Raw genomic sequence first — 24,089 nt, 5'->3', positions numbered from 1 at the left:
GGTTTGTGTGACTACGTTGAGTTTGACTTATAAAAATTGTCTTCTCTGGGCATTAACATCTGACAAGGTGAATTAATGTAAAGTGATTTTTTTACAGAAATGAAAATAAGTAAAATGGATAGGTGTCATAGTATTTGCATTAAAAGAATCTTAGAATTTATCCATGAAACTTCATGTTCACATCTTCCCAATGTCATTTTTTTTAGCAGTTGTACAAGGTTTTCTTTTTTAAACTCAAGAATTCACAACTTTAGGCAACATTATATTTTGTTTTTATAAACTAAATTATGAGCTATATATATCTTTTCCATATGAGTTGGATTTTTTTCCTTTCTGTTAATTAAATGTGTCACTTTTTCTTAATAAAATTAAATTTGACAAGTACAATCATAAAAAAAAGAGGTTGGAGCTAATGGATCACTGATGCTACTCTGTACAGTGGCTCACAAAGTACATTAAAATTGACTATTGTTGAGGATTACCTTATGACATCAGAAAAATATTTATAAACAAAAAGTGCTGCAGCAAACAAAAAAAGAAAAAAAATTTAATCTCTACAACAAAAAAAAAGAAAAGAAAAAGAAAAGGGAAAAAGAAAAAGGGAAGACAAAATACCTAGTAGCTATATATATCAGCATTTTCTTTCTTTTTTTGTCTACAAATACATGATATTTTTTTTCCAAAAGGCCATTCTCAAAAAGTACAAAGAATAATGGCTTTTTTGAAGTGCTACATCATCTCTGGCTTGAGAATCACCTATGGCTTTAAAAAGTCCTTTGGTACAACCCTGGCAGGATGGTCTGGGGACACTGGCAATGGTGTAAAGGTGGGCATGACATCTGTGAGGGGTTTCAAGAGAAGATGTCCAGGTCCACTAGATCCAAGTCCAGCTACGTGATTAAGTGGCTCTGAATTCTGCTGCCTCTTTACAATTTCCCGGCACCTTTGCACCTTGCTTTCTTCTTCTTGGTGAATCTAGAGTTCCATGACATGAGCAGAAAGTTTGGGTGGTGGAATAGCTGGATGAGATTCCATTTCCAGAAATTTAACCAAAAGTTCTGAAAAAGAACTCTTCTGCACCGATTGCTGTCTTGGTATCAAAGGTGTGCTGGGGACAGATTTGGTTCCTCCTCTAAGCCAACCAGGCATCCACTTGGTAAAGCCACCGTAATCTTCATTCAACAACTGCTCCATTTCCTCCTTTTGAATGTCCAGGGTCCTTCCAATTAACTGTAGCACTTCTCGATGCTTACTTTGGGATGTGCAGAAATGACAGATAAAAAGGTTTCTCATGAGGCTTTGTCCACTTTTCCTTCTCTGCTGTTTGTCGTGTTCATCAATTTCTTTTGTGTATCATCCAGCATTTCTTGCAGGAGCTCATTTTGTTTTGTAAATTCTCCAATCTGTTCTTCCTTGAGATCTAACTGTCCTGTAAATCTGGGTGCCAAATCCCACACAATGTTTGTTTCATACTGTAATAATAAAATAATACTTTCCCTTCAAATTTTTCTGCCTTTTCCTTCCCTTCAGCTATGTATTTTTTTCTTTCTCAAATTCAGCAGGACACATAGCTTTTTCTTCTTGTTGGAAATGCTCTTGAACCACTTGCAGGTTAGTTAATGACAGGTCAGACTGCTTTCCTCCTTCCTGGGAGAGCGGAAAATACAGTGCCTTCTCATCCCTCTGTTGGGATTCCATCCTCAACTATTCCTGTGGGGTCTCTATCTGCACATTGGTTTGATGACTTATAGTTGAAGATGAAACTAGCTTTTCCTCCAAAAGGGAGACTTTCTTTTTCAGTTCTATCTCCCTTTTTTCCACAGCCAAAATTTCCCAGGTGTGAGAATCTTCTGATTCCAAAAGATGGCTGCCTAGTCTCTCTAGGTCTTGGTGTAAGTGTAATTCTTTGTCATGTAAGTGTTGAACCTCATGCTGTAGGGTTCTGTTCTCCATCTGTTTTTGCTTCAGTCACAAGATGACTTGATCTGTCTCTTGCTGAAACATAATGGCCTTATCCTACATTGATTCAACTGCAGTTACAAGATGACTGAACTCCCCACACTTGTCCTCTTTATCTTGTAACAGTTGCCCAAAGGCAAGAGCTTTCTCCTTCATAGACTCCAACTTTAAGTCTTTTTCTCGCAGCGTCACAGAGAACTTCAGGTTGGTCTCTTGTAATGCTTGATACTCCATTTTCTTTTCTTTGGGTGTTTCTATTATGTTTTCATTTTCTGCTTTGAGTTTAGAAATGTCCATTTCTAAAATGAATATTCGCTCCTTGGGGTTCCTGGCTGCTTGCCTCCATACTTGATTTTCATTAACTTTGTTAGTGAACTCTTCATTTGAAGAAAGTAAGTGATCCCTTTGTGCCAGATTAAGAGGTCTTTTTCTTTAAGTAAATTCAGTAACACATCTTGTTTTGGGGTTAGCTGTTTAATTTCCAAATCTGTTTGTTCTTGTCCATTGTCTCTATGTCCAGCAAAGCAGCCATGGACTCAGACAACCTGTGGTTGTTTTCTTGAAAAGTCTTAATTGTAGCCTCTTTTTCTTGCAGTGATTGTCTCAGCTCTTCGACTTCTGCTGACTGGGAGCTAAGTAATGAAGCAGATAAGATCTGGGGTGAAGTACTATCAAGTTTTTCTACAGGAAGGGATTTGGCATTGCAAAGCTGCCCTGTGCACTGCTGAACCTGGCCTAATTTGGTGTCACTCAGTTCATCACTTTGGATGAGGCTCATGTGGTCTGCTTCTAACATAGAACAATTTTCACCATCAACCACACTTGGGCTTGAAGTGGAGAAGCTCCTTCTGATGTTTTTATTCCTCCATTTGTTTAACTTGCAGTTTTAATTGATTACATTCCTGTAGGAGCCCCTCGAACTGATTAAAATTAACACTAAAACCTCCCCTCTCATTACTAGTGCCAAACGTTTGAAAAACTTCCAGTCAAGTCTGACATTTCTGACTTAGCGCATCTACCTCAATGTCGTTTTCTCTGATGATACAAGATAAATTCTGCAGAGTTTCTCTGAACATATCTTTATCACTACTTACAAATCAGGTGGACAATTTTCTATTTCTTCCTGAAGCTGGATGAGGGCTGCTTCTTTCACAGAAACTAGATTCTTCATTTTATGATGTTTGATTTTAAAGGGCTGTTTTACTTCACTTTCTCATTCAAAATGGCTAAGACTTGTTCTCTTTCTGTGGTGAATGTCTGCAGCTGCTGCTGAAGGTAAAGGACATCCTGGGGGTGGGAAACTGGAGACAGTCTAGCCTGAAGAGTTTATGTCTCCACATCCTTCTGCTGAATAATTTGAGTGAATTTATCAACTTCATCTGTGTACAGGTGATGAATCTCTTTGGTTAAAGATACATTGTGTTCATTTAGAAGTTTAATCTCAAGTTCTCCCTCTTGGATTCCTTTCACTGACGACTCATTTTCAGATTGCAATATGTTGTGTTTTTCACCTCCATTTTCTACAGTAAGCCTTTCTTTAACTTTTAGTTCTTGATAAATATCTGAATCCTCTGTTTGAGTGTCATGTCTGTCTCCAGGAAACTGGGATTTATTTGTCCAAAGATTTTCTGCAAATTCTTAATTTCCTCATCTTTTACTAAAAATAACTGGATATGCAGCAGCATTCATCTGCTCATATTGGTATTTCAATTCATTCATTTCCTTCTTCTGCTCCTGTAAAGCCTGAAGTAGGTGCATTTTACCCTATCTTTGATCTTCAATTATCTTCTGATGATGTTTAATTTCCTCTTCCAGATGATTATTGACCATATTCAGCTGAGATACCTCAGATTCTAGTTCTGTGATACTATCGAGGGTTTCAGGCTCAGCCACAGGGACAGCTCTGTGCTGCTGTTCTCTAAGTCTTTCCAATTCTTCTTGCAGATGATTTCCTTCTTCTTTCATGGATCCAATTCTTCTGTCCTTTTCTTCTATGGTTTGGCTTAACGTTTTATTTTCTCTTAAGACCTGAGAACACTTATATAAATCCTTTTGCAGTTCTGAACTTTGTTCTTTGAGCTTGTCAAGAAAAACTTCTTTCTCTCTTATACGTTGTATCAATTGCTCCTGTTCTTCTAAAGGAGATGCCAAAGTTTTTAAATTTCTTTTTGATCAACAGCTATTTGTTCAATATTTTTTTGAGGCTTGCAATTTCAAAATCTTTCTCTTCATTGAGTTGTTTTAATTTCTTGATGACAAAGTCTCCTTCATATTGTTGTTTGGATAGCTCATCTTTCATCAAAATTATGTGCTTTGTTGCTTCCTGATTCTGAGTGTCCAGTTCTTCCAGCTCAGGTATCAGCATTTTCTTTTCCTTAATACTTTGATTCAGTTCTTGCTCATTGGACTCCAAGTTAAGTTTTAAGTCATGGAATTGTACACTCAAATTCACATCTGTGTAAGCTGAACTTTTAATTACTTCATATTCACAGCTCAATGTTAACAGTGATATCTGAAGTTCTTCCATCTCTTGACTCAATAATGACTTTTCTTTTTCTAAACTTGAACACACACATTCAGTTTCAGAATGTCTTCAGCCAGATGGTTATCCTGTTTTAAACCGTTCAGTTTCATTATTTCCTTTTCAGTAAGGGACAGGGCTTTTTGCAGCCTGAGCGCTTCTTCCACTGATTAACTCTGTGGAAGAATTTTTCCCTTTTTGTCCACAGTATCATCACTCTGCTCCTTCACAGAAGGCTACAAATTGCTACATTCCAGTTACAAGTTCTCACACTGCTCAATGATTTGTCCCTTTTCCAAACTGAGCTGCTCTTGTTCTCTGTTTCAGATGTTTCTGTCATTTTCTGCAGAAATAATTTTTATTGATATCTTTTATGTGATCCTCAAGTTCTTCTATCTTTTTCGTCGACTCGGCATTTTAAGTTTATAGAAGCTGAATAGTTTTTTGCAACTCACAGGCTGTAACCTATGAGTCACCTTGTTGTGACTGATTTTCAAGTTTTTCAATTCGTTCTTCATAGTCACATAATTCCTCTCAATTCCGGCAACTTACCTCTGCCAGTTTCTCTTGATGTCCCTTCTGCAACTTACCTCTGCCAGTTTCTCTTGATGTGCCTTCTGCAAAACTGGCATTTCATGTTGATGATTATTTATGTCCTGACTTTGGTTTTGTTCAAGTACCTTAATAGTATTTTGGAGTATGCAGATTTCCCTTGGATCAGAATTACGTGTTCCTTGTGCTTGAACAATATGCTTCCAGTGGTCGACTTCAGATTCAAGTCTCGAAACTTCAATTGACAAGCTGTTTGTTCCTTGTTGTGATGAAATGATGTCACTAAAGTTCATCAGGAAAAAGTGAAAACTGACGACCACAGCTGAATGGAGCTGGTGCAGTGGTTTTTGGTATACCACCAGCTCCTGAGTATACTGATTGAGCAGGTGACTGCAATCTCCACAGGTGATCCTCTAGTACCATCTGTCTTGCTTTAAGTTGGCTGGCTTCTGTCTCTCTCTGTTGCAGTTGATGTCAGTAACGTGCAGAGGGATGCTTTATGGGAAGCTCTGATGCTTCTTCATGCTTTTCTTCCCGATCAGTAAACTCCTTTGTAAGTCTTCCATCCTTTGATGTGAATGTAGATTCGTGTGCTTCAATTTTCTTTCTCCCACAATGAGGTAAACCTGCTTCTACCTCTTCTAAATCGTCCAGAAATGCATCCCTGGCGAAGATGGAGATATGGCCAGTGAGGGAAGCCAAGCTGTCCCCCACCTGACCCAAGGAGTGGCCCAAGCCCAAGCTTAGGCCTCCAAACCAGGACAACATCGCTGCAACCACTGAGTGGCTGCAAAAATCAAACCGCTCCTCTCACCAGCCACCTCTCTCCATGGAAAGGCCTCGAGTGCTTCGGGGTCAATTATGACCTAAGCACTCAGAATTCGGGGCACTGAGGGGCTCTCGCCAACCATCACTTTCTGCCTAGTAACGTGGATGCCTGGCCTGGGCTTTCACCAGAGACTCGCCGCCATGGCGCAGTCGCTCCCTCAGGGGCCTCTGCTCCTTCCCTGGACTTTCCGCTGTCCCCTCCCTTGGCATTGGTGACGTGCCCCAGCAGGGTGGGCTGCTCCTGCCACCTGGACGTGGCCGCCCTAACACCCTAGGATTTTCAATATTCAGGAAGAAGTCTTTTAGAGTACTGTGACCTGCAAAGCACCACTGAAATTATGATTTCCTACAAATGATTCCAATTTGCTGTCATGAAGAAATTTGTATTGATCATTCTGATTAAAGTTACCAATTCATTCCATAACCTTAACATCCCTAACATTATTGAAAGTCTGTCCTCCTTATGCTAACTCACTCTCATGGCTTTTATTAAAATACTGTGACTTCTTTGGCTCTTGAATAACTGGGTTCTGGGCTTCTTTTGCCCGCTACTTTCAATCAAAACAAGCTCTATTCCCCAGGGGGATTAATGCTTTAATGGTATTATGCCCAGACATGAATCAATATAGCTATAGCAAGTTATAGATTATAGTAATTAAAAACTTGCATCTTTGTGGGTTAAAAAGGTAATATAACTAATATTATCCCAACATTTTGCTCCTGAAATGCAATTTTCATGGTATCATTTTAGTAAACTTTTTTTTTTTTTTTTGGAAAAGAGATCATCTCAATTGTATTGACAAAAAAATTCAATGTTTAGAAAAATTTCCAGATTGATGATTAGAAAAAAGATCAATGAAGAAAAATATTCCCAGCCCAGCAGCTTCTATAGACACCAATAGGCTTTATACCTCAAACTAAAGTGAAATATGTCAAAGAAAGTTTATGTTGATGAACAGATAAACTCATATGAATATGTTTTCTCATCTTGGAAAGGCAGGATAACAGAGGCAGTCTAGGATTCCAGAAAACTGCTGACAACCCACAAGCCAAAGAAACAAGTTGGTGTCAGTGTTCTTTAATAAAAACATAAAAAGATTTGCCAAAAATGTAACCATTTATTTTTATCATATATTAAGGTGAGCCTGCAGCTGACATTTGTTCAGCCTGCTCTGCAACTAACAGGCCCCCACAGAATAGGTTTCCAAAAGTCCCTCACTTTCAATTGCATGGAAGCATTTGAGAAGAATTGCTTTTAGATCCTGTTAAAAATTTGCTGAAACTCAACAGTGATCCTATCTATCCACGGATGTTCCTTGGGAGAATCTTTTCAACAACTGGTTCAGTTTCTTTCTTGCTTTTGAATATATACTGAGGTCAATTTTTAAAGGTCATGTGTTCCCAGTAGTTTGTCCATTTCCTCAAGATTTTAAAATTTATTAGCATTTTTTTTTTCAAAAAAAATGATTCAGTATTCTCTGAGTTTCTCTAGTGTCAGTTGCAATGTCTCCTGTCATCACTAATCTATTCATGTCACCTGCCTCTCCTCTGTTATTTTATTTGTGTTTATATTTTCTGGTTTTTGTAGCAAAATGTCTTTCAACTTTATTTATTATTTTAACTCAACAGTTGTTTTTGTTATGCATCATTGTTCTTGTTGTGTTCACTTCCTTCCTGTGGTGATATTTATTATTTCATTTGTACTACTGTCTCAGATTTGGGAGCCTCCTTAGGCTACTTATTGGAGATAATTTATATATTATATTTACATATATAAATATATATGTATATTTATCTAGGCAATCCTTGCCAGAAGCTTTCCTTTTAGTGCTCCCTATGGTGGCATCCCACTAGTTTTGCTATATTGCTATATTGCTATATTACAGTCCGGTTCAGCTCTTACTGAATGCTTGGTATTAGGTCTTGCCCTGAGGCCCCCTGTCTGAGGTTTGCAAGCTACAGACTGGGAGAGAATTGACTCCACTCTAAATCCTGGTATAGATAGAGAAAATCACCTGGTCACAGCCTCAGGCTGCTTCTACTGCTCCAAATTTCTAGTTGCTTTCTGGAGCCCTTTTAGCAAGTCTTCCAACAACCATTGGTTCTCCTACTGATCTTCAAAAAGACACATTTCTAAAGCAGTCCAGACTTTTTAATATTGTCTGTTTTACTCTTAGATAGCTTGACAGAGATCCAGATTTTAGACAATTTTTCCCTATAACCCAATCTTCCCAACAGAGTTTAATTACTACATGTAGCCAGAATTTTTGGCAGGGGCCCTGACTTTATTCCCAACCCAGAGAACAGCAGAATACAATAACTGGCTCACAGAAGAGCCAATCTGGGTTAGACAGTGGCCCTTAACAGGGGAAAAACTTGAAATAGCCCACATGCTAGTTCAGGAACAACTTCAGGCTGGCCATTCACAACCTACTTCAGTCCTTGGAACACACTCATCTGTGTAATCAAGAAAAAATTTGGCAACTGGAGATTAGTACAAGATCTAAGGGCAGTTAATTGTGTTAATGATCCCATGGGAGACTTACAACCAAGGCTTCCTTTTGCAGCTATTCCTTTGGGCTATGATTTAATAGTAATAGATTTAAAAGATTCTTTCTTTTCTATACCTTTACACCCAGAGGACTATAAAAGATTTGCCTTTAGTGTCCTGGCAATAAATTTTAAAGAACCAGTTAAAAGATATTCCTGGAAAGTGTTGCCTTAGGGAATGTTTAGCAGCCCTACCCTATGTCAAAATTTTGTGTCACAGGCCAACGCGCCTGTGAGGGAGAAATTCCCTGATGCATATATTATTCACTTTATGGATGATATATATTTAGCTCATGCTAATCCAGATGTACTCCAAAAAATATTTACCCAAATAGACTTTACTCACAGCAATGGGTTGGTGCATTGCACCTCAAAAGGTACAGAGTACAACTCTTTTCAATATCTAGATCATGTGATTGAAGGACATACAATCCATCCTCAAACTTCACAAATAAGAGACAAGGAGCTGAACACCCTTAATGATTTCCAAAAACTATTAGGTGATATAAAGTGGGTGAGACCATCTTTAAAACTAACTACTTCAGATTGGTGTCAGAGATTGACTGACTACATTGGATGAGTATGTAAGTGTTACCTCTCTATTTCTTATAATTTTGAGTTGAATTCACACTAGTTTTTCCTTAAATATCTATTAGAATTCAGCTGTGAAACCAAACTGGTCCTAGACCTTTTTTTAAAAAAAAATGGGGTAGGGAGGGAGAGCATGGGAGGAAGATTACCTCTAGATAGGGAATAGGGGTTGGAGGAAAAGGGAGGGAGAAGGGGAATAGCATGAATGGTGGAAGAAGACCCTCATTATTATACAAAATACATGTATGAAGATATGAATTTGGTGTCAACATACCTTATATATACAAATAGAGATATGATACATTGTGGTATAAAGGTGTGTTAAAAATTGTAATGCAAAAATAATAATAAGAAGAAAGCTCATGTATAATGACATAATTTGGTGTGAAAATACTTTATATACAGAGTTATAAAAAATTGTGCTGTGAATGGATAATTATGATTGTATTGCATTCCACTATTGTCATGTATATAAGAAATAAAAAAACCCTTTTTTCAGAGTAACCAATAAAACTTTACTTACAAAAAATGAACCCTATTTTCTTCATAGATTTCAATTTATTGATCTCTTATTTGAGAAACGGCAACTCATATTGCTAAATTATCTTTTTTGACAGAATTATTCCTATTTTGAAGAAGAGGTAGTTGAAATTGAACATGTAATTTTTCAACAACTATGTTGTTGAAAGGAAATGTTGAATAAATTGTTTGGTGTATATATGATGAATAGTTTGAATGGATAGAATTGGGGTTATATTTATAAAAATACAAAATTTTGAAATTTTCTTAATTTACTCAATAATTGTGAAATATTCCTTCATAAGCTATTTTCTTTTTTATTAACACTTTATAGTGCACTGGAGTTACATATAATAGTGGGGTTCATTTTGACATAATTTTACATGCATGGAATATAATTTTCTTTACTTCAGTCACTAGTGCTTCGTCTTACCTTCCTCTCCTCCACTCCCCTGTTCCATGGTCTTTATCCTACTCATCTACTTTTCATTTATTTATTGCCCATTAATTTGATCTTTATATATATTCTTAAAGTTGAAAATCTTTATTATATGTGCACATATGTAAAAAAGCATAATTTGTTCAGTTTCATTGTGCCATTCTTCCTTTTTCCCATCCCCTCCCTCCCCCTCAATCCCCTTCCTCTTCTCAAATGATCTCTGGCTGGGTGTCTATTACTGCTTAAATCTCACTGGTTATTATTGATCTGTTCAGATTTTCCTTATTCTCTTGGTTCAAATTTGGTAGTTTATATGTGTCTGGAAATGCATCTATTTCTTCTTGATTTTCAAATTTATTGGAATATAAGTCTTTAAAATAGTTCATAATGATATTCTAATTATGGTTTTCACTGATGAAAAATTTCCTGTTTTATTTTTCATTTTATTGACTATTTTTTTTTTCTCCTTTTTTTTGGTTATTTGGGATAAGGGTTTGTCAATTTTGTTCATACTCTCAAAATACCAACTCTTGATAATTTTTTATTGTTCTTTTATTCCATTCATTAATTTTAGTTCTGATCTTCATTTTTTCTTTCCTTCTATTAGTTTAGGAAATAGTTCTTCTTTTTCTAAGACCTTGGAATGCATCTTTAGGCTATTTATTTGGAGTCTTTCTGGTTTCCTCATGTAGTCATTCTTAGCTATAATCTTTGCACCTTGGACTGGCATTATTTTGTTCCAGAGATTTTGGTATATTATATTAATAGTCCCATTTGATTTTGAGAAATTTTTTTATTTCTCCTCCGATTTCTTCAGTGACTCCCTTATTATTCAAAAGTATATTATTTGATTTCCATGGATTTGCATATTTTCCATTGATTTGTAGTTTTATTCCATCAATATCTGATAAATAGATTGAGATTATTTCAGCTATTTTATGTTTTCTAACACTTTCTTTGTGGTCTAAAACATGATGTATTTTGCATAAATTTATTTAAGCAGCTGAGAAGGATGGGTATTAATCTGCTGCTGAGTAAAATATTCTGTAGATGTCTTTTATTTCCATTTGCCTTATAATATGAATTAACTCTGCAGTATTTTTGTTGATTTTTATGTCTGTGTGTACTATCACCAAGTATTATTTTATTAGTTTCTTGTGATCCCTTTTGTCAATAATAATATGCTTATTCTCTTGAATCTTCATGCTGGTTTGTTCTCTTCATCAATATATAGTGTTATACTTTGTCTCTTCTAACTAATGTAGGCTTGAAGTTTGTTTAGTTGAATTTCATAATTCATTTTTTGTACCTCTTTTTTAGTGGTACCTCCTCCTCCACAGAAAATTCTAATTAAGCTTCTTAAGAAATCTTTGCCATAATTGATTTTAGGACTATGAGCAAAATAGTCTCTACAAAAGAGTTCAATGTAGTTAAACTTCCTACTTTCCTATTGCTGTATTTTACTTGGCCACTGACCTAAAAAAAATCAGCACTCCAGGTGTTGAACACCCCATTACTAGTTTTTCACAAACAGTTTTTTTTTTTGCAGTATTGTAGTTTTCAGAAGTGTGTTTGCAAATGCAAAATGTAATTTAAAACAAAACAAAACAGATCATTTAACAAAGCCTCTGGCCTTGAGCTGGGGCTTCACAGAGGTTATCTACATTTCTAAGATAAAAGAAGTTACCAACTGGGATCATTGGGAACAGCTGGCATGGGGAGTAAAGAAAGGGGAGAAGAAGCTCTCCCCTTCCCATGGATTGTCCTTGAAGGTTAACTTGACCAGAATAGTGAAAGAAAAAGCTGCTTTTATGTGAACTTCTGCAGACTGTGAACTTCTGAGCCCCTCCGGATACATGCTGGCTATACAGTTCTGAAACTACCTGAACTAATGGTTCAGAGGATTCATTGATTATAGTGAAAGCTGTGCCCTCTGAACCTGGCTGCAGCCAAATAAAACTGTTTCCTGCTATCTTGGTGCCCTGCCTACTCTGTCCCCTACAACACATTGACCTGCTTGCTTTGGGATTCTATTTTAATGGAATATTATTTTACATCCTTTTTGTAGCCTGCATGTGTCTTTCCCTATAAGATGAGTTTCTTTCAGGCAACAATTAGGTGGGTCTCATATTTTAATGTAATATGCCAGTCTACATGTTTTAATTGGAGAATTGAGTCCATTTACTTCCAGTATTATTGTAGAGAGGTATGTATTACTTGTAGCCTGCAGGTGTCTTTCCCTATAAGATGAGTTTCTTTCAGGCAACAATTAGGTGGGTCTCATATTTTAATGTAATATGCCAGTCTACAGGTTTTAATTGGAGAATTGAGTCCATTTACTTCCAGTATTATTGTAGAGAGGTATGTATTACTTCCTTGTGCTGATTATTGCTAATGTTTGCTTAAATCCTAATTCTCAATAGCTTATTTGTTCTTCTAATGAGATTTATTTTTTCCAATACTCTGTTGGTTGTTTTAATCTTCTTTTCTATGCAGAATTCCTTTAGGTTTCTTTTGCAATGCTGTCTCAGTTTTTGTGAGTTTTTTTTTTTTTTTACTTTATGCTTCCTGGCCATGTGCCAAGACAAAGAGCTGTGGTTCTGGCCATCAGGTGGACCTTAAAGCATCTTTGGAAGCAATTTGATATCAAGGATTAACTCATATGTATACACAACAAGATCAAGGTGTGTGTGTGTGTGTGTGTGTGTGTGCACAACACACACACACACACACACACACACACGAAGGAGAACTCTTGAAATGGCTTGAGTTGGGGAAGACTCTGTCTAAAGCCTCCTCAGAAATTTTCACATCAACTTAGGGGCCAGAATTCTAATTTTCAGACATTAGAGGTGCAACTACAATATATATTAGGGTCTTCAGAATTATTCTGAGGGCCCTGAGTTCCCTTGCAAAGCTAATGATGATCTAGGAGACTGAACATTGTGCCTTGCCCACTTACACAGCTCCAAATGTTCTGAGCCCTGCAGGGAGTCCCTGGGCTTCCCAGCCTCTGTGCTTCAGCCCTGGTGGCCAGGCCTTCTGGCTATGCCTCTTCCCTCCTCTGACCCCTGCCCCAGGCAGCCCTTTTCTTCATAAAATGTATCAGTGAAAAAATATGTAGGAGTAGAGCTGCCAGGACATTGTGGGTCTGGTAGATTAGAATAGAAAAGAAAAAGCTAGATAAAAATATGTCAGATTTTCCAAACCTATAATAATTTTCAGATAGTTCTGAGAATAAAGATAAGCCAGACATTTGTTTCAAAGGCATTTGAATTTGTAAATTCTCTCACTTGTGAAACAGAGCAAATTAAATGTAAATTTCAGAAGGATCTTAAGTGCAAGCTGTAATTGTATACTCTTTTATCTTGCTTTCATTGAGATGTGATAATTGCTGCCACCTATAATATACTATGCAATGTTTTGATGATTGTACATATTGTGGAAGTCTAGTGCCTCAAATGTTTATCATTTCATTTTGGTGAAAATATTCAAACAACATCTTCTTTCTATTTCAAGAAATAGAAAGACATTATTGTTGTCACCTGGGTGTGTTAAGGTGAGACTGCAATAAATCAACCAGTCATTCTTAAAGCAGGAGATGGAATCTTTACTCACCAGTTGGTGGACAAGGTCCACCAGCCGTTGGGCTAAGGGGTAGGCTGCAAGTTGATACCATTCAACTCTCTCCTGGGGTTTGAGTACACATTTTATAGCCCAGAGCCTTATTAAAACATCAATGGCTGTTGCTATGATTAAAAAACATAAACAAACATCCTGTGATCTAAAATCAGAAGCAGAAAAAGAAGTAGGCCAAAACATCCCCTGTTGAGTACAAGTTAAAGAATGGTTGCTAAGGTCTGACAGGGTAAATTTTCCAAGACAAACAGGAACCAAAGAGAGAACAATTTTGCATTTTACAAGAATTTCCATTTTATGTGGCCAAGCGTGCTATGCTAAGCAACTGATGATGGGTCCCGAGGTGGGGCTTTCCCTGGAAGAAGCATTTCTTACATGATATGGAGTTTCTGAGCAAAATGGAGTCTGTTTGGTCATTGCCCATATAGCCTGGCCCATAACAGGTGGAACTGGAGGACATCATATTAAGTGAAATAAGCCATGTGCAAAATGGGAGTGACTGTGTTGTTTTAAAGCAGAACCTCAGCTCTCCACCGTCACAGCACAGAATGCCAGTACAAGGATGCCCAGCAGTTGGTTTCAAACCTGTGCTTCTGTCCCTCTTTGTAAATGGCAAGTCAAAATGAAATTTGTACCTTCAATCCACAGAGAGTTTTCACTTAATAGTTCCCACTGTTAAAGTCATTCAGAAATAAAACCAGCCCCAGTGTCCAGAGACCCAAGTGGTCCTGGTTCACCCATCCCTGGCACTCAACTCCTTAGATCCTCAGACCTTGTAGAACACATCTCCACCTACTCACACACACAAAAGAGACTTCAACAGTTTCAGATTTGGGAAGAAAAAAGCACGTCTACTAAACACAGCACCAGTGGCCTCACAACTCTCAGCTTTGACTGGAAGGATGAGCAACCTCTACATCCTTCCTGCATTTATGTCTTTTTCTTAGAAAACAGCTATTCTAAAGGGGCAAGAGGGTATTACATTGTGATTTTAATTTGCATGAAACTGAGAGTTGATGATATTAAGCCTTTTTTCATCTATTTTTGGTCACTTTTATTTCTTCTTTTGGGAAGAGTTTATACATGTCATCCATACATTTTTATTACAATAAAGTTTGTGGGTTTGTGATTATTAAGATTTTCTTTTTTCTAATATACTCTGAAAATTAACACAGTCAGATGAAGGTTTTTTCAATATTTTCTCACATTCTCTAAGTTGTTTCTCCACTGAGGATGTGGCGAAAATGAGACTTTTATTCACTGTTGGTGGGAACTTAAATTAATTAGACCATTATATAAAACAGTTTTCAGTTCCCTCAAATAGATAAAAATAGATATCTCATGTGATCTGGGTACTCCACCTTGGGCACAAATTCATAGTAATACTTATCAACACATCAACAAGATACCTGAACAGCCATGTTTATAGAACCTCAATCCCACTAGCTAAGACAAGAGATCATCCCAGTGCCCACCAAGAGAGGACTGGATACAGAAAATATGATGAATATACACAGTGGTGTAGTATTCAGCCATGGAGAAGTAAAAAGGGCTGTCATAAACAGCAAAAAGTGTTATCTGTAGGACATTATTTTAAGCTATATGATCTAGAAACAGTACTTCATATTCTCTTTTCAAGTTCTGAGCTTTACCATTATAGATAGACCAGTGATTATTAATTATATAAGGGTGTGTGTGAGATGTGGGAAGGGGCTTGGATTTGATGTGGGCACACCATGTGCATGTACAGTACAATCACACTGGACCCATTAAACATTAAAGAAGAAGTATGTGAAACAAAATATGCCAAGGGCTTAAGGCTTTTACTCTGACTGAGCTGAGTCATCTGGGCAACCCCTGGATTCTAGGAAGAGGTCTGATGGATAAACGCCCTGTGATGAGTCCATACTACCACCCAGATGGCCAGTCCACTCCCAAGATAGCCACCAAGCTTTCCACTCCTGAGATAACCACCAAGCCATTCACCGTTTGTCCAAGACTGCCTAAGTATGACTTTTGGTTGCCTTGTCTACACTCCGGGAGCTCAAGTCAGCACCCCAATGCAAGGCTCAGGAAGTAAGCTCCCTGTCTCCCTTCTGTGGGTGCACTGATTGAAGGTCCTTTTCCTACTTTCACCATGGCTGGATTCTTTGATTGGTCTCTGAGGACAGGCAGCAGAACCTAGCTTGATGGCCCCCAGAGGCGGGGACTTCACCCTAGCTCTCCAGGAACTGCTAAGCTTTTAGATTGGGCAGAGATTGAGAACAGCCTTGCCTGACTGGGCACAGAACAGAATCTTCTGGACACTAAAGTGGAGACTCAAGTCCTCTGGCCAAGAGGAATGACCCCAGTGCTCTTGGGGTTGTGGGGGTTGGAGGCTCAAATCCCACCCATGGTGGCTCCACCTCCTTCCAGGACCCCAACCACTCACAAGAGCACAGCTTCCTGCTGATGGGGCAGCAAATTTCCCTATTCCATTTTTTGTGGCACTGGAGATCAAACCCAGGGCCTCCTGCTTGCTGGGCAAACACTCTACACTGAGCCACAATCCAGGCAAAACTCTTGCCCCAATGTCCTTATTCCAGAGTGAGTTTCAATATTTGCATTTCTTAATTCCCTGTCAGGGGTCCTAACTCCCTATTCTCCACACAAAGGGTGGAGTCTGGGGTCACCTCAGGAACCATGAGCTTCCTTCTGGCTGAATGGCCTCAGTGCCTGGAGAGCATCTCTGGACGTGTCCCCAAAGTCCTTCTGCACTAGGAGTTTCCACCCTCTTTCCTCCTCAAGCTCTAAAGTTCCCACTTAAAGATGTGGCTTCTCCTTCCTCCAGGATATTCTCCTGCAGACCCCTTGTTGCCTGGGACTCTGCAGACCCCAGTCCTCTCCTGCCACTTTGTTTCTGTCCTCAAGTCCTGGGCATCACACTGATGCTCCTCAGGTCTTTTCAAGTCACTGCCTGCGGGAGAACTCTGAGCCCCCTCTGGGTGTGAGCAACAGCCCCAGTCTGTTCTAGACCCTGTCTGTTCCAGATCCCATCCCATTGCCTGTGCTTGCAAAGTGAGTTGACATTCACTGTGCTGTCCCTTGGCTAGGATATCTTCCTTTGTTCTGTACACATAGAGGGGTCAGTGGAAAAGACTATAAGTGTGCCCATAGATGGGTAAAATTGAATCTTTGTGCCTCTGGGCAAAGACATCAGAGTCCCCAAAGAGGGTCTCATGGAGCGCATCTAGCTGAAGCTAATGAACTTAGTGCAGTGTATATTCCTCCAAGGAAAAATTGACAAAAACCTGTTGAAAAAAATAAAATAGGGACTATATTAGCCTGAGTTTGTCTTTGTGCCTGGAGTTCTCATGGAAGCAAAGTGAAACTGAACTTGGAGGCACTCTTTCTAACTGACTTAAGAAAATCCTAGAAGAATATCCACATTTTTGTATAATTAATGATTGTATGCATGATTCTGAATATATTTGAGAGTCTGCACTTTTGAATAATTCAAATTACCCTTTATGGCACCCACACAGACTCACCTTCCCTGGTGCAACTATCTAAATTCAAAGCTCCATTCTTTTCTATCTTGACAATTGCAAAAAACAGGGTTTTTTTTCTTTGAATTTTTTCTTGAATACACAATTCTCTGGATAATGCTTTATGCATAATGCTCAGAAATACTTTGGAAAAAATAAAGTCACAAAATTCTGCAAATCTAGATTCTAAAGCTTTTCAAATTTATCTACTGAACTTGAATTATTCAGTGACACAATTTTTTAAAGGTATGCTGCAAAGAATTATTTGCTAACAATAAGTCAATTCCTTTTTGTCTGTAATTTGATCACAAGACCATAGTCCATCTTCTCTTTTTAAAATGCACACTGTAGGAGGTCACCTTTTGAGCCTTTGCTTTATGTCTACAGCATATGTTTACTGAGCTAGAGACCATACTCCCCCTCCCCCAATCCTTCTGCTCTGGCATAACTATTGATAGTGTCTGCTTTTCATTCCACAAAATTGTCTCAGCTTTCATGGAAAAAAAGTTGGTGCCTTATTTACACAGTGCCCATTATTTATTACCAGCCTCCAATCTTGAATCTAGGATCAACATAAGCTAGAGGAATTCATTGCTTAAATTTGAGTCAGAGGAGAGACAGCTCAAAAGATAAATGTATACAAATATACCAGTTTTAATATGTGGATTATGCTGCAACTGTACTGAATTTATTTGTTGGTTCTAACATGTTTTTTATGGGATTTCCAGGGTATTCTCTACATAAAATTATATCATAAGCAAACAGGGACAATTTGACTTCTTACTTTCCTTTTAGTTCTTTCTCTTATTAAATTTCTCTGTTTATGACTTCCACCACTATGAAAAAGAAAGCTTGAAAGTAGAATCCTTGTATTGTACCAAATCTTAGAGGAAAACTTTTATTTTTTTCATGTTCAGTATAATAATATCTGTAGGTTTGCTACACATGACCTTTATTGTATTGGGGTACATTCATTCTACACCTGAATTGTGGAGAATTTTTAATCATAAAGAATAGTGAATTTTCAAGGGGGGAGGAATGATAGCAGAATGAATTAGACATTATTACCCTATGTGCATATATGATTACAAGATCTTTGTAACTCTAGATCATGTACAACAAGATGAATGAGAAGTTGTACTCTATTTATGCATGATGTCTCAAAATGTATTCTACTATCATGCATAACTAATTAGAACAAATTTTTAAAAATTTAAAAATTAGAAAAGAAGAGCAATATAGGCCTACTATAAAAGAGGAAAATTGAAATAAAAATTAAAATTATGCTTTATATTGTCCATCAATAAATGAATGAATAAAGAAAATTTGGTATGTGCAGACAATGGCATCTATCCAGCCACAAATCTGGAGAACATTATGTTAAATTAAATAAACCAGACACAAAAAGACAAGTACTCATGAGCTCACTCATATGTGGAATCTAAAAAAACAATGTGATATAATATATTGGATGGGATTCTGTAATAGTAAAGATAACCATCAGATTCTGAGTAAAGATTGAATTTTAGTTAAAAATAATGTATAAATATCTGCTCATAAATTGTGATAAGAATGTTACAGTGATACAAAATCAGAGGGAAAATGGAGTCTGGAATTTATAGGAAATTCCTGTAGTATCAGTAATGTAATTTTTTGCAAAATTAAAAACCTATTAAAAACATACTTTTTCTAGCATCTATTTGTTTAATCAATCCATGTATTAATTAATTATGACCAAGAATTCACAAGTTATGTTTTTTTATTTTAAAAATAAATATTTTACAATGTTAAGCACATTGTATAATAATCATTACATTATTATAAAATCAAACACATTTTTACATTAACAAATTACAAATTTTTGTTCATCTAATCAAAAGATACAGAATTTCAAAAAAAATGGGGAAAAAATAAATAATGTTCTTCAATAAAATACTTACTGGATCAACATTGATTAGAATTCCTGCCTCCTTGTTTAGGACAAAGACAAGAAAAAACTTTGAAAGTATGTTGATGCATGTAAAATTTAACAAGACATATGCATGTGTATTCCTAATTTGAAATTTAACAAAACAAATTAAAAAATAGATGTTTTATTTCTCAAATAAAACTTAATAATTATAGGACATATCCATGGAAAATAAGGAGGCTGGTGGTATCTTAACATCACCTTTGAAGGAAAAATAAGGAGGCTGGTGGCCTCTTAACATCACCTTTGAAGCAAAACTATAGTGAGCATACTCTTGCCACCCAAATGATGGTGTCATCACTCCACAATCTCTGGCCCCCACTACAGCAATGACCAAGCCATCAAAACCTCTGGCTTTCATGAAGCAATGACCAAGCCATCCAAATTGGTCAGAATCAACTTTGGAATGCTGTATCCAGGTTAAAACTTATAGAAAGTGGGGTAAAATTGACAAATTTGGAAGCTGCAGAACTTGCATGCAGCCAATTGGTGGCATTTTCACTGAGCCAGCTCTCATGCCTTTCTTCATGTGTGGTAGCCTCCAAGGCAGGGGAACCATATTCCTGTACAGGGTGGTGGTGCAAACAGTGCTCTCATTTCCCTGGTGGCTTCTGGAGTGATAGTCAGAGGGTCTATTCTTTCAACAGCCAAGAAATTTTCCAAGGCTACAATGCCTCCCCTGGGTAATGCTGCTGCATACACTTAGGGAAGTGTGCTGTGTTCTGCTGCTTGGGTCAAGAGATTACCTTAAAAATGGTAAGTGGGTGTGTTGGGAGGTGACAGACGAACAAGACCGGGAATGAAGATGCTGGGGAAGGAGAGAAGTAGGAGGAAGGACACTGAAAAACCACAAAGAAGGCCAGGTGATCTCCCCAGGCTGTGCTGAGTTGAGCACAGGTTTTGAAAACACCAGAAAAGACCACATGATTTTTGTTCTGCTGGAGGTGTGGTACTGGGACAAGAGCAGGTGAAAGATAAGATGGTGCTTTCAATTTCCTGGAAAAGCATTTTAGAAGAGAAGCTACACAGAGGATTTTCAAAGGACACTAGCATATTTTGTACTTGTTCACATTAGGATTTGTAATGTCAGTGTTTAAAGGTCAATGAGATTATTTATCTCTTCAAAACATGTTTAAACTATAAGCATAAAAACCAGAACAATGCAGACATTCTTGAACCAATCTGCAGAATTTTTGAAGACTGAACAAACTTTTTGTAACTTTGTGTCAGTAGGAAGAGTCACTCGTCTCCCAATGTGACCAAGGAGGTCAGAATAAAGTTAGGGAGAGACATTTTAACAGCACAAGGCAAAGTCTCTTTGACTTGTACAAGGAAATTTTGGTCATATATCTTTGAAATTCTAGAAAGTGGGTTTCTGTGATTTTCCCAGTTTCCATCTTTGGAACATGAGAAGCATGAAAGCAACTGCAATTCTCAGGGTGTTTAATTATTAAGAATTTATTGCTCCAGAACATGCAGAAAACTTTAGTACACTATGACCATTTCCAGGCTGTGGTGCTGGGAGGCTGTTTTGAAAACAGATGTTTCATTAGGTCATTTTTAACTTGGAAAAGTAAAAGGACTAAGAGAAGTGCTGTGTTTTGTGTGAGTTGTGTGTGTGCATGTTACTATTGGAGGGCTTGTTTCTGTTTGTGTGTGCAGATATACCTGTGTGTTTAGAATTTTTTTGGTACAGATGTTTTCATACAAAGGAAGATCCAGAAAGTATTAGATGTTGCATTTATCAAACGAGGTATTGCCATTTCAGCCACCTGAACGTGAAACATAAACATTTTCATGCTTTCACAGTTTCCCATGTTATACTGATAGGGAGATCTTCAAATCACTCTCAGACCACACTTTGCCATTCCAATGAAGCCTTTATTGTGGGCAAGCAGGGGACACTTTCTAAAACCAAGATAGCCAGAGTGGCGCACCCCCTTATGTTTTGCCTCCTATTGAAGCCAGAAACACACCAAAGGGATGTTTGCTCATGGGCATGACTCCTCCCCTACCACTGCAATCTGTAAGAATTTCATGTCTCCATGTGCCAGGGCACAGGAAAGCCCAGCAACCAGTTTTTAATCTCACTGTCACATGGACACAGTTGACTGATCCACTTCTGATCATCAGAGAATCAGGCTCCATTTCAGGGACCTTCTTGGCCCTATGCAGGCTCAAGGGGGAGATCAGAGGCACTCCTGCTAATGGACATGAAATGCCAGCCTAGCCAAGCTTTTTCTAGTCCAGTCATGGCTCTGGCACCCGGGTATTCTGCACACCTTTATTTTAGACCCTAGTATGCGTGATGTGGGCACAGAACAAAGTACTCCTGAGTGCACACTGGTGAGCAGATATCATTCCTTCACCCTCTGCATTGTCCACAATAATCCCCCGGCCTCTCCACCCCTTCCTTCCCTCACTAAATGTGCATCACTTGGTGAAGGATGCTCACAGCACGGGTGGGAGAAGCAACCCCTATGATAGTTGGGGAGCCTAGGACAGACCCTTGTATTTATGGCACTCTCCACATCAGGAGTGGAAACAGGAAATGTACAGGAAAGCCTACACTGAGGAAAAAATCAAATCTGAATATGGAATGTATCTCAAGAGCTGCGTTGCCAGATATCAGTGTTCACATATCTTCATTCTTTCAGGCTCCAAACTCAAATTGAGGAGCTTCATGTTTCTCCTCCCTGTTTCCCTGCAAAATCTCCTGCCTGTGGATCAGAATCCACATTACCTCAGACTCTGTCTCTGAATAGGGACAGCCATGTCAGTGCCATTGGGAGAAGGGAGTGTCCAGTTGATAAATCTTGGGTAAAACACCACAGAGTCATTCTGGACCCTGGACACACATGTTCCCAGACATAGGAAATGGGGACTGGGTGTGAAGGACAAGAGCTCCTTCCACCAGCTGCAATGGTTCCACAAATGCTCACAATTAGGAGCACCCAGAGAGAGAGTTGAAAAGCCTCAATGTTCAGGCCTCCAAATCGCAAGTGACTTCGTTGTTCTGGGATACACAATTTCACCCATTTATTATGGTAGTATGGTAAATTCAGTAATATCCTGAATACACCAAATGAATGATCTTAATTGCCATGTGGACATCATCTGAGACATTTGGGCTGTCCAAGTCATTACAATTGAGCATTAGGACACAATAAATGCAGTTTTCAGGAAAGACAAGGTAGAAAGGCCTATGCCTATTGAGCACTCAAAGGATGCACACAGTAAAACATGGGGAAAGTTGGATGAGCATTCAGAGAAGCATCAGTACATGATTATCATAAGGGGCAAGTAACAAAGAAGGAAAGGACAGAGAAATTGTCTACAATGCTTTCCATGGCCACACTCAAGAGTCAAGAAGGTCCACTGAAGTCCAGGACAGAGATCCCAGTGATCAGCCAGTGTTAACCTCCATGCAGTAAAAGGATAAAAAGGACAAACTTGAGCCTTCTACTTCTGTCCAACTTCAATCTCTACACCTGCATATCCACTCCATTTCTCATCCCATTGACAGCCTGTAGAAGGTGACATGAGCACATTGGACTATCCCCTGGAAACAACATTCAGAGGAGTCTGCTCTCTGAGTTCTGGACAAGTGGCTGTGCATCAGAGGCAGGGTCTGTGGCTGTGCCAGAGCTTTCTGAAGTCCCAGCCTTTGCTCCTACTCCATAGCTAGGAAGGTCCTGTGACCCTGGTGCCACCTGCTCCTGCATCTTTGCTTCCTCAGTATGGGAGACCCTGCAAGTTATTGGAGCCCCAAAGGCCATTCTTCCCTGCTATGATGTGCATGTCACTGTCCTCAGAGGAGGAGGACATATGAAGGTCTTCATAGAGGACACTCACTGGCTCATGGGAGCTTGGACACTCCCACTCATCAAGATAGGGAGAAATGTCAGCAAGAGCACTGGTCTTTGCAGCGGCAGAGGAAGGGAGATCGGCAATGAACCTGGATCTCCACCAGTTCTTGTGCATTCTCTTGAAGACCATTAGGAGGGGCTGTTGGGCAACACAGCTTGGTGCTGGTGGACTCAATTTGGTGCACAGCTTGACTGGATTCAGGAAAGGGCTTTCCTTGGGAGGACAAAGTTCCATGCTGGAATCATTGGCTGGAGTTTTTCTGGTCACCTGGGGTGACCCTTTTAGTCCGATACCACTTGTATCTTGCCAAGAAGGCAGAGATTTCCCAGCCTCTGAGCCTGGCCCACAGGTGTTCCCCCATTGAGTGAGACTGTGCCCCAGCCTGAGTTTATTTGGGGCATTCTGGCCAGTCTGTTTGTGGACCTGAGCCTGTCTCTTGCCTAAGGCCTGGAGGCTGAGTTTGTGGCCCTGGCCCTGTGGACATGCTGCAGAGTGCAGGCAGGGCTCTTTGCTAACATCAGGACACCTGACTAGTGAAGGAGGGTGGAGCACATGGCCCCCTCTGAGAATTTTGGCAGAAGTCTGGGCAACTTTAGAGGAGACAACCTCTGGCTTTTCAGGTGCTTTCTTCCCAAGGAGGGCAGGGTTCTGCCCTGAGTGCCTTGCTGCCAGCTGGATGGTGCCAGTGATGCTCACATCCTGTTGTGTCTGCATCCAGGGACCTGAGTTGAGTCCAAGTTCAGGTCTCTGAAAGGGTTGTGCTCTAGTGAAGATGAGACTCTCATCCAAGTTCTGGAAATGAGGCTGACTCTCAAACAGAGAGCCCAGGACACACCTCGTACTGGTCATGTGGACGGGCAGTGGCCTGCTGGGTTTCTGGAGGAAAAGACAAACACAGGAAAATTTCCTGAGTCCCTGCTCTTTCTCAAGCACCAACAAGGCCCACCAAAACAGGAATTCGGCTACAGAACATAGAGTGGAACCTGAAGACAAGTCATCAGCCCAGGAAAGGAAAAGGGGCATTCCACCTCCACCTACATGGCTATCAGCCAAGGACCCATTCCAAGAATGACTTGACATGTTTCAGAGCACATTGGGAAATATCCCGTTCTTAATCAGAGGTCT

At 39.0% G+C, this 24,089-nt stretch overlaps 1 protein-coding gene and 2 pseudogenes across 1 annotated transcript; all 3 read right to left on the bottom strand.

The window, feature by feature from the left end:
- Positions 1–756: 756 nt before the first annotated feature.
- On the bottom strand, positions 757–2,737 carry LOC144252560 (thyroid receptor-interacting protein 11 pseudogene; annotated as a pseudogene).
- A 79-nt stretch (positions 2,738–2,816) lies between these two features.
- LOC113183463 (thyroid receptor-interacting protein 11 pseudogene) lies at positions 2,817–5,800 on the bottom strand (annotated as a pseudogene).
- A 17,029-nt stretch (positions 5,801–22,829) lies between these two features.
- LOC144252559 (protein FAM90A5-like) lies at positions 22,830–23,813 on the bottom strand. The gene has a single exon (XM_077794806.1). The coding sequence runs from the start codon at positions 23,811–23,813 to the stop codon at positions 22,830–22,832; it is 984 nt and encodes a 327-aa protein (XP_077650932.1).
- Between the last annotated feature and the right edge of the window lie 276 nt (positions 23,814–24,089).

The sequence above is a fragment of the Urocitellus parryii genome, unplaced genomic scaffold (genome assembly GCF_045843805.1).
Source record: "Urocitellus parryii isolate mUroPar1 unplaced genomic scaffold, mUroPar1.hap1 Scaffold_48, whole genome shotgun sequence".
NCBI classification, from domain to species: Eukaryota; Metazoa; Chordata; class Mammalia; order Rodentia; family Sciuridae; genus Urocitellus; species Urocitellus parryii.
Note: the sequence above shows the minus strand (reverse complement) of the source record. Positions and strands in the feature narration are given on the sequence as shown.